This window comes from Carassius gibelio, chromosome B17, assembly GCF_023724105.1.
Source record: "Carassius gibelio isolate Cgi1373 ecotype wild population from Czech Republic chromosome B17, carGib1.2-hapl.c, whole genome shotgun sequence".
Classification (NCBI taxonomy): Eukaryota; Metazoa; Chordata; class Actinopteri; order Cypriniformes; family Cyprinidae; genus Carassius; species Carassius gibelio.
Genome location: NC_068412.1, coordinates 24034832 through 24046480, shown reverse-complemented (window position 1 = coordinate 24046480; position 11649 = coordinate 24034832). Strand labels below are relative to the sequence as shown.

The 11649-nt window shown below is 37.0% G+C and overlaps 1 protein-coding gene across 1 annotated transcript; it reads left to right on the top strand.

The window, feature by feature from the left end:
• The first annotated feature begins 444 nt into the window (after positions 1-444).
• On the top strand, positions 445-8242 carry LOC127976570 (saccharopine dehydrogenase-like oxidoreductase). The gene is made up of 12 exons (XM_052581103.1): positions 445-751; positions 2154-2266; positions 2871-2951; positions 3034-3163; positions 3245-3294; positions 3407-3537; positions 3809-3926; positions 4912-5031; positions 5153-5209; positions 5291-5402; positions 5488-5569; positions 7591-8242. Exons 1-12 carry the CDS (start codon positions 553-555, stop codon positions 7679-7681), a joined length of 1284 nt encoding a protein of 427 aa, XP_052437063.1. The 5' UTR covers positions 445-552; the 3' UTR covers positions 7682-8242.
• The last annotated feature ends 3407 nt before the right edge of the window (positions 8243-11649 follow it).

Genomic DNA, 11649 nt, shown 5'->3' with positions numbered 1-11649 from the left:
ACATATATGAAAAGTTTATTTGAAAATGCAGATAACCCAATTTTTATTAATTTTCATAAATCACGTTTTATTGTTTTAACTGAGTTATGTTTTTTTTCAGTTATTATTATTTGATCAAAACAAGCAGTGTGATTGATATTAATTGGAATGCAGGATAAAAAATAAATAAAATAAAAACTATTAAAACGGAGTTATCTGTTTGTGCAAATTAACTCTTCATACAATTATGTAATTTATCTAACATTAACAATAAAAATATTGTGTGTGTGTGTGTTAACTTTTGTGTTAGATTCATTTCAAATTCCAATTATAACAATGCAAACAACATAAATCATATCCTACTGTAATCCCAAGAATGTTTTTTTCCCCCAAACCCGTTCCGCCCACAAGAAATGCACATCGATGACGCTCTTGAAAAGAACCTCGACTTGTAGGCGTTAGCGGAAGTGGCGCGAGTCTCGGTCAGTGTGTCAGCTGTTCGTCGCGCGCTGATCGCAGTCTGTCTCTTCCAGGCTCAGCATCAGTCCAGACGATCAGCAGCTCGACAGCGCTATGGCGTCGTTCAGTACCTCATCCAGCAGGCCCTACCACATCATCATCTTCGGAGCTTCTGGTTTCACGGGGCAGTTCGTGGTGGAGGAGGTGGCCCGCACCGCGTCCGAGGGTCCCGAGGGGAGTCTGAAATGGGCCGTAGCCGGCAGGAACAGAACCAAGCTGGAGAAAGTTTTGGAGCAGGCCGCCGGAGCTCTAAGTGCGTGATGCCTCCTTCAGTTATTCTAGAGTTGCTTTAAACGTCTACATTTGGATTTAGTGAACTGATATAACTCTCGCGCTCCAAAAATACCATAGTTTCCGGAAAAATACCATTGTACAGTTATTTATTAGTTTTGTAAATTCATAAAAAGTGTTACAGAAATGTTCTTGGCTTGTTTCCTTCATTGGTTGATGATTGCTGTAACTGGTATTTGATGACAATGGTATTTTTGTAATGCAATAGATGTTGCAAGACTAAAAAAAACAACAACAAAAAAACATTTGAATTGTTACTGCGTGCATGCACTGATGTCTGTGAATGATATGTATTCATTTTGCATGTAAGTAAGACAATGACAAGGTTATTATTGTTAAGTAAAACTTTTAGAGTTAGTTTAATATGGAAATAAAATATAAAGTAGAAATATTCGATTAAAGACTTAAAAAACTAAATGAAGAAGAGAAATGTTGCCTTGAATGAATAACAAATCCATTTCATACACAAATGACTACCATAAATTACTAGCTGTATTTAAAACTTAAAAATATATAAGTAATATTTAAAATTATTTAAAATGACAAAAGGACATCATGTAATAAAAATCATTTTAAGCAATATTTTAAGTTAAATTGCATTGTATAACCTTATTATCCTTATTTGACCTAATGCTCAGCAGATGTCACATATTTATATAAGCTAATTTCCAGGATAGCTGAGCAGAACGAGTTGTCGAAAACATCTGCGTTTCAATTTTGTTGTGCTTTTTAGCAGAAGTACAAAAGGAAGCATCATAGAGTGTAGGAGCAGCAAACTTGGCAATGACTTGAGAGTGTTAGAAAGGTTGCACTGACCCAACTATATTGGATTAGACTTGACTTTGACCCACATCGTGGCAATCAGCAGTGAACTGTTTTTCTTTAATGCTTGATACTGTTCTCCTAATAAAAGCCTTTGTGTGGGACCATGCATTGTTTAGCATTTTTTAAACAATGGTCTCTTTGGTCATAGTGGTCTTCAGAGACGGTTTAATTAATCCTCAACAGCTGATGGAAAATTATATTCCAGTGACATTTAATGCCTTTAATCGTAGCTTTGAATGGATGGGCTCAAGCAGAACATTTGCTCAGAAGTATATTTAGATTTCAATAAGAATTCATTTAGCCAGACGGGTCACTGAATAAAGATAGGAGCATTTAGGATTCCTTTTAGTGAAAGTTATCTGATCTTAGTGGACAAACTGAATTATTTATGACATGGAGTTTGGCCTAGACCGTTTTGCATTTTTGCAGTAAATCGTAATCTTGAATAACTTACAGTCTCGCCAGTTTGCATTAAATATGACACATAAGTTAACCCTGCAGAGTTTGTGTAAATAATATTGTAACATGTTTGTTCTCAGGTAAGCCGGAGCTGAAGTCCGAGGTAGATATTCTCATCGCAGATGTCAGCGATCTGGATTCCCTGGCTGTGATGTGCAAACAGGCTGTTATTGTGCTCAGCTGTGTGGGCCCTGTAAGTACACAAGACTGTAGAACAAAGAATCCCTTGTATATGAGCTGTATTATAAATCATATATGTCGTAAAACCTCAGGCTATTGATTAATGACTTTTTGCAATATAACACTCCGATGTTTACCCAGCTTGCTACATCAGGTTGATAACTGTATGTGACTTTATGTGGTTATGCAATACCGTCCTTCAAACAAGATAATCACATTTGTACACTGAGCATCAGGTGATCTTGTATTAAGGATTGGTCACAATAAACTTTTCATTCCATTGAATTCCATTCATACGCATGCAAATGCTGGAGCCCGGAAATGCAAGATCATGCAATTTCAGATGCTTGAAGTCTAGTGTGACTACAGCTTTAGATCATTTATTTATTTTTATATTTTTTAAATAACTGTCAAGTTGACCTATTGTATAGAATATTGTATACATTTTCATTTAGGCTGCCATTTAAACGTTTGGGGTCAGTAAGACGGGTTTTATGCTAAGCAAGGCTGCATTAACTTGATCAAAAATGTCAGAAACCATTCTAATATGCTAAATTGCTGCTGAAGAAATAGTGTCATTATATTACTAATTCAGATCTTTGATATTTTTTCTACAGTACAGATTTTTTGGGGAACCTGTTGTTAAGTCGTGTGTGGAGAACGGAGCACACTGCATTGATATCTCCGGAGAACCACAGGTGCTTCTCCTGACACATTGTTCTATTATCATGATCAAAATAACAATAAAATAATAAACTGGCATTGATCTGTTTGCTGTAGTTCCTGGAGAGTATGCAGCTGAACTATCATGACCAGGCTGCTGAAAAGGGCGTCTACATTGTGGGAAGCTGTGGTTTTGACTCCATTCCTGCAGACATGGGTGTCATTTATACCAGGGACCAGTTTAAAGGTATGTTTGTCATGCTATATCATGTCCTTAATTATGTACATTTACATATAAATATATTTCATGTTTTGTTTCCATTACCAGGGACACTAACCTCCGTGGAGAGCTTTTTGACTGCAAGTACAGGGCCAGAGGTCAGTGTTCTTAAGCTTTAAACGTAAAAAGCTCCGAACACTGAAATAGTCTGTGTTTTTAAAAGGCCTTTGTGTTTAAGTGACTGACCCAGATTCTGGTGTGCGCTCGTAGGGAGGCTGCATCCATGATGGCACCTGGCAGTCGGCCATCTTTGGCTTAGCCGACAGCAACAAGTTGCGGAGCCTCAGGAAGAAGTTCGGTCACAAGCCTCTCCCTGTAGTGGGGCCTAAAATTAAAAGGAGGTATGTATGACAACCATTAGAATTTGTGTATCGTCCGCAGTATTTCAAGAAGTCCATAATGCTTTTGAATAACCGTTTTCAACTCTTTGGGGTCAATTTTGACCTTTTTGGTAGGGGTAAGAATTTTTATTGTTTTGAAGGAAGTCTCTCATGCTTACCAAGGCTGCATTTTTAAAATAAAAATATAGTCAAACAAGTAATATTCTGGAATGTTATGGTGCTCATGAATATGCTCATATCTGTTTTTAACTTAATGAATTTCTATCTACAGGGGCACGCTGTTTTATAGTAACGAGTTGCAGCAATATGCAATTCCCTTCATGGGTACCGACCCATCAGTGGTGAAAAGGACCCAGCGTTACCTAACTGAAGAACTCAAGGAGTCTCCGGTAAGTAAATAAAAATAATGCTGTGTATATATACCCAGTTTTCTGGACTATAAGTCACACTTTTTTTCATAGTTTGGCTGGTCCTGCAACTTATAGTCAGGTGCAACTTATTTATCAAAATTAATTTGACATGAACCGAGAGAAATGAACCAATAGAAAACATTACCTTCTCCAGCCGCGAGAGGGCGCTCACTCTCGTGGCTGTAGACGGTAATGCTTTCTCTTGGTTCTTGGTTCTAAATAAATGCGACTTATAGTCCAGTGCGATGTATATGTTTTTTCCTTATCATGACGTATTTTTGGACTGATGCGACTTATACTCAGGTGCGACTTATAGTCTGAAAAATACGGTGTGTGTGTGTGTGTGTAAATATAAAAATAAATATTATCTTAGTGCTAAAATGACTAAAACAAAGCAAAAAAATATATATATATTTTACAAAAGCACATTAAAAAAATTGTTTAGGATCAATTAACAATCCTGCATACTTATCATTTTCATTAAGAATTATTAAAAAAACATTACAAATGGGAGTGTCAGAGTTTAACTTAACAGTGAACCAGTGAAACTGGACTGAAACAGTAAACGTCCGAGGTTTTAGAAGAATGAGAACATCGACTTATTAAACAAGAGTAATTCATAAAATTCATAGACTTCGTTTTGATAGTCTTTTCTTATAAGTCAGTGTAATTCAGATGTGAAGGCAGTTCAGCCAGTTGTGCACCTGAAAATCAGTTATCAGTTCTTAATAAACAAAACTCCCCACACACAACATGAGTGTTGCCCCCTGATGGAAATGTGTGGAATAAAAATGTTTATAAATATATATTTATATATAGATATACCTGTAGATAGATAGATATAGGCCTCTACCTTGACTAAAGCCTATACAAAATAACGTGAATTACTATAAAATGACCTGCATTGCCATAAATATTTTGATACGATTTACATGTACTGACACTCGGTGTATGTTTCATACAGGTTCAGTATGGGGCGTATGTTGGCATCGGCGGTATTTCCAACGTTTTCAAACTTGTCTTCGCTGGACTGATGTTCTTTTTCCTTGTAAAGTTCAGCTTTGGCAGAAATCTCCTCATTAAGGTAAAACTTATCGTGTTGTGAACTCTACAGTATATCGAATGCAAAAATCAGTGCATTTAATGTGATGCCTACATTTTAATTAATGGATCTTGTGTAATCAAATATATACTTTGCTCTGCAGTTTCCCGAGTTTTTCTCATTCGGCTTCTTCTCCAAAGCAGGTCCAACCAGAAAACAGGTATTATATTCACATTATCATCATCTAGGCTATCAACTCTATTTTTTAGAATTGTTTTTTATTTAAACGTGATATCTGCAGATGGAGGGCTCCTCTTTCCATTTCATATTTCTCGGAGAGGGTTACACTGAAGGTTCAGACCCTAGTGAGGGCAAACCTAATGGCAAGATCCGCACACTAGTCAAAGGACCAGGTAACATATTCAGATCTGCCTCATATTAATGGAGCTACATCAATGCATATTTCCCTTATTGATTATTTTTGCGTGTGTTTTCCAGAGGTAGGATATGTCGCCACACCAATCGCTATGGTTCAGGCGGCTCTTACCATGTTAAAAGAATCGGATTCTCTTCCAAACACGTGAGTCCAGCCATATACAGTTTTGTTCAAAATAATAGCAGTACAATGTGACTAACCAGAATAATCAAGGTTTTTAGTATATTTTTTATTGCTACGTGGCAAACAAGTTACCAGTAGGTTCAGTAGATTGTCAGAAAACAAACAAGACCCAGCATTCATGATATGCACGCTCTTAAGGCTGTGCAATTGGGCAATTAGTTGAAAGGGGTGTGTTCAAAAAAATAGCAGTGTCTACCTTTGACTGTACAAACTCAAAACTATTTTGTACAAACATTTTTTTTTTCTGGGATTTAGCAATCCTGTGAATCACTAAACTAATATTTAGTTGTATGACCACAGTTTTTTAAAACTGCTTGACATCTGTGTGGCATGGAGTCAACCAACTTGTGGCACCTCTCAGCTGTTATTCCACTCCATGATTCTTTAACAACATTCCACAATTCATTCACATTTCTTGGTTTTGCTTCAGAAACAGCATTTTTGATATCACCCCACAAGTTCTCAATTGGATTAAGGTCTGGAGATTGGGCTGGCCACTCCATAACATTAATTTTGTTGGTTTGGAACCAAGACTTTGCCCGTTTACTAGTGTGTTTTGGGTCATTGTCTTGTTGAAACAACCATTTCAAGGGCATGTCCTCTTCAGCATAGGGCAACATGACCTCTTCAAGTATTTTAACATATGCAAACTGATCCATGATCCCTGGTATGCGATAAATAGGCCCAACACCATAGTAGGAGAAACATGCCCATATCATGATGCTTGCACCTCCATGCTTCACTGTCTTCACTGTGTACTGTGGCTTGAATTCGGAGTTTGGGGGTCGTCTCACAAACTGCCTGTGGCCCTTGGACCCAAAAAGAACAATTTTACTCTCATCAGTCCACAAAATGTTCCTCCATTTCTCTTTAGGCCAGTTGATGTGTTCTTTGGCAAATTGTAACCTCTTCTGCACATGCCTTTTTTTTAACAGAGGGACTTTGCGGGGGATTCTTGAAAATAGATTAGCTTCACACAGACGTCTTCTAACTGTCACAGTACTTACAGGTAACTCCAGACTGTCTTTGATCATCCTGGAGGTGATCATTGGCTGAGCCTTTGCCATTCTGGTTATTCTTCTATCCATTTTGATGGTTGTCTTCCGTTTTCTTCCACGTCTCTCTGGTTTTGCTCTCCATTTTAAGGCATTGGAGATCATTTTAGCTGAACAGCCTATCATTTTTTGCACCTCTTTATAGGTTTTCCCCTCTCTAATCAACTTTTTAATCAAAGTACGCTGTTCTTCTGAACATTGTCTTGAACGACCCATTTTCCTCAGCTTTCAAATGCATGTTCAACAAGTGTTGGCTTCATCCTTAAATAGGGGCCACCTGATTCACACCTGTTTCTTCACAAAATTGATGACCTCAGTGATTGAATGCCACACTGCTATTTTTTTGAACACACCCCTTTCAACTAATTCAACTAATTGCCCAATTGCACAGCCTTAAGAGCGTGCATATCATGAATGCTGGGTCTCATTTGTTTTCTGAGAATCTACTGAACCTACTGGTAACTTGTTTGCCACGTAGCAATAAAAAAATATACGAAAAACCTTGATTATTCTGGTTAGTCACATTGTACTGCTATTATTTTGAACAATACTGTATGAGGTCAAAACGAAACCTAAATAAACTGTTTGTAGTGTTAGTTCACCCAAAGCTGAAAATTCTCACCCTCAAGCTGTTCAAAACCTGGAGCAATTCTTCTGTTGCTAACAAATTTTAAGATACTTTGAAGAATGTTGATAAATTAACAGTTGCCGGCCCCCATTGACTTCCATAGTGTTGAAGAAAATGCTATGGAAGTCAATTGGGGCCAGCAACTGTATGGTTACCAACATTGTTTTTTTGCGTTCAGCATACAAAAGAAACATATACAGGTTTGGAACTGTTTGAGTGATGACAGAATTAACATTTTTGGGTGATCTGTCTTTTAAGTGGCAAATTCTGAATATATATTAATGGGTGATTCTCCACAGCGGCGGTGTTTACACTCCAGGAGCGACGTTTGCCAAGACCACCCTCATCGACCGCCTCAACAAACATGGCATTCAGTTCTCCGTCCTTTAAGTGGGAGATTAAACAGGGCTCAACCAGCTTACTTTAACATCAGAATATTAATTTACTTGCTTGAGCATAGAGAAGTCTTGCTGCTATTTAAAGCTTTCCTTACAGTGTTACTGTTTTCTGGTTTAGTGTCCTCGCTTGTGCATGCTACACTGGGATGGGGTTGTTAGCATGCACTCAAATGGCTGAGAAATTTGCACTAGGGAGGTGGAGCAAAAAACACTCCCTCCATTTTATCACGTTCTGTTTGAAAATGTGACTTCTTTTTTTTTTCCCATTTACAGAAATGCTAATTCTCACAGATGACAGACATCTCTAAAAACATACTTAAAAGCACACCCAGAGTTGAGAGAAATATAGTTCGAGTAAGAGAAAGAACTAGTTTTTGTAATAGTGTCATGAGTTGTTATATTTGTGAATACTGTAGCAGAAAAGTTTAACTAACACAAGAAATGAGAGAAAAAATGTTTTGGAGACCAATGAATCTGAGTTAGGCCTATTTGAAAGATTGCAGAATGTTGTTCTGGTTTGTTTCTAACTGAATAAAGAATATATCAAACTGTATTCTGTGTCTAATATTATGTAACTGAAATGTAGTTGCTTAGTGTAAATGGCCTACTTTTATAAATCTAAGAAGAGTTAACAAACTTTCCACTGCATACTGCCAGCACTGATCCAGGCCTCTTTAACCTGGCGTAGGCCACAGCACTGATCCAAGACCAGCTAAAGGTCCAGTCGTTTCCCAAGTAGCTCTGATGGGTCTAGGATGCCGTCTTCACCCCTGGGGCCTACAATATATAAATATGACAGCACCACTAATATTTAGCAGCAAAAAGTCGCCTGTTTAAATATAAGGGTCAGAGAAAGGGTTAAAATAGGCATGTAAAATTAAATAAGGACTGCTTCTAGTGCACACACACACACATATATATATATATATATATATATATATATATATATTTATTTATTTATTTTTTTTCTTAAGTGAACTTGAAGGTAATAATTAAAATGGATTGCTAAAAAATGGTTCCTTCCGAACCTTGTATGGGTTTCTTTCTTCTGTTGAACACAATAAAGAAAAGAAAGAAGATATTTTGAAGAATACTGGTAGCCATTGACCTGTTTAGTATTTTGTCCATATGATGGAAGTCGATCGCTACCAGCAACTTGTTACCAATATTCTTAAAAATATCTTCTTTTGAAAGGAACTCATACAGGTTTGAAACAACATGAGATTGAGTAAAGCATGACACAGTTTGTATTTTAGGGGAAATTATGACTTTAATTTCAGGAGGGATCCAGAACATTTTTGTGCATGCTCTGAGATAATAAAACATCAGCAGCCTCGTGCTTCGGCTCTACATCTGATGCTGTAATTTCATTAGTCTCTTATTCAATTACACTAGCCCGTGTTTTCAAAAACATCTAATTACATTTTGGAAGTCCTACTTTCTTCTGTACTCTGAGAAAGAGACTATTCGCGTTGACATTCTTACTTTTGCTCTTATGCATCATGCATATCCAAAAAAGAAAGAAGCTTTATATGTAATTAAATCAATCACAAATCACAAATTTCTCAGCTGTTTTCTCTCCACAGATGTCACTCTCACCACAGTGACCTTCTCTTCTCTTAGAGTCTGACATTGCCAAGTTCTTGATTTCCAGTTTAAATTAAACAGTTCTTGATTTCTAATTTAAATTAAACTCCCTGAAAAATAAGTATCACGATTGAAAGGTGCATATTTTTTTTAAGTTTTGTTACAATATGAAAGCCTTGAACTTATACCAGCATATTATATACAGTAGCGTTTTTAGTTAAAACTTCCATTGTAGAAATGTCAATGATAAAGATTATTTCACTCAAAAACTGAAAGAATAGGGTAATAAGAGTCATAGTAAAGTAAGCAGCATTTGACTGGCCTAAATGTATATTTTAAGTACTTTATATTTATTTTATAAGGGTAAAACTGTATTTTTGTATGAATTTCTTTTGGCTCTATAAACCTGTATGAATTTTTTTTTGGCTGTTTAAAATAAAATTAGACACATTGAAGACTGTGTGTTACAAACAGTTTCTGATCAACATTGACTTCTACAGAATTTTTCCATAATATGGAAGTCAATGGGGACCAGCAACTGTCTGGTTAGCAACATTCTTCAAAATATCTTCTAAGTTCAACAGAAACTCATACAGGTTTAAATCAACTTCAGGATCAGTGCACGATCATTTAATTCTCATTTTGGGGTGAACTCCCTTTAACCTCCATTTCATACTAAGAGGTATTTTTAGCTATTGCTTGCCAAAAATGAATAAAAAATAGACATTTCAATCAATTTAACACTGATCTTCACACAGAGACTAAATGTGGAAGCCCTCATCTACTGCCAGCTCAGACGCCGAAGAACAGAACACACAGAATCCCCTCGGCTGGATTTTGATAAGAGGTCTACAACCTGAGCACAGTTTCCGGCCAACACATTTCCTTGGGCAGCTGTATCTTAATGGTAAGCACATCGGACTTGTAACCTGAAGGTTGCAGGTTCGTTGTAGGTGGGGGGAGTGAATGAACAGCACTCTCTTCCACCCTCAATACCCATGGCTGAAGTGAACCCACACAATTGCTCCCGGGGCGCTGGAAAACTAGTTGCCCACTGCTCTGGGTGTGTGTGTGTTTTCTATACTCACTGCTGTGTGTGTGCACTTGGATGGGTTAAATACAGAGCACCAATTAAGAGTATGGGTTACCATACTAGGCAAATATCACATCTTAAAATGTTTCACTTTCACAGTTTGGGGTGCCACACAAGTCAAGAAAAAATTAAGATGACATAAATCCCATGAATATCAGCAAGTCATGATTTAGCAGGCGGTTTCATCCAAAGTAAACTTATTACAAATTAACTGGGGACTGAACCTTTGGAACTGTGAAATATGAATTCATAAGCATCAGATAAAGATTAATTCTGACCCCTTTCATTGTAAATTTCCAAGATGCTGAAAAATACCTGTATTTGGTTTAAAAAATAAAAAAAGATAATAGGTAAAAGTATTTTTGCATGCATGGTTTATTATTTGAGCCTAAATTTAAGGATTTATGTGGTGGCTGACAGAGCTCAACGCGTTTCAAAAAAAAAAAAAAAAAAAAAAAAATGTAAATAGAAAAAGCACCAGCAAATTAAGAAAACATCTTCGTCAGTTTGACAGCACATGTGCTGCAAACACTTGCAAAACAAATACAGAAAAGCACTGCAAATACTCATAACGCGCGTACACGCGCACACACACACACACACACACACACACACACACACACACACACACACACACACACACACACACAAAATCGTGCTTCAAGTAGAACAGACCATGAAGGGAAAGATAGCAAATAACCATGATTTTATTATAGTAAAAGTAGTAACCATGCATTGATGACCATTTGTATAACCACAGTTGTACAAATACCATGGTTAAACTAGGATAGTGTGGTTATTTTACAATGGTTTAAACTATAGTAACCATTTGTTTTTGTTTATTTTTAATTATAACAAACCGTTTCAAAAGACAAAGCCAAGTTAAGGATGATCTGTTCCTTCTCAAAACTCTGTGTAAAGATGTAATACATTAAAGCCAGACTTAAGCCTGCATTGAACCAGCTGATATCAATGTGTACGGTTATCACTGCTGTGTAAAAGCATTCATGCCACCTCTTAGCATCATTAACCAGTCTTTTTATAAAGACACATAAATGCCACTTCAGAAGCGCCTCTGAGCCACCACTGCAGTGTAAATTCTGCAAAACAGTAAGATGTTATGTAGATGTAATTGACCAACCTGACACTGCCTGCTGTCTTGCATGCTTCTCATAGACTGAAACAGTCTCTCGCAAAGGGTGGGTATCAGGCCTTTGTTATCATATGCCAGTAACGTGGTATTGTAGCCCTGCAGTGTATCAAAAAATGCCCTGCCTCAA

Bases quoted from the DNA above. Each gene is read 5' to 3' on its own strand.
- LOC127976570 (XM_052581103.1), top strand. From the start codon at position 553: ATGGCGTCGTTCAGTACCTCATCCAGCAGGCCCTACCACATCATCATC. The intron at 5,403-5,487 runs GTAACATATTCA...TGTGTTTTCCAG, and splicing joins CACACTAGTCAAAGGACCAG to AGGTAGGATATGTCGCCACA. The intron at 5,570-7,590 runs GTGAGTCCAGCC...GATTCTCCACAG, and splicing joins TCGGATTCTCTTCCAAACAC to CGGCGGTGTTTACACTCCAG.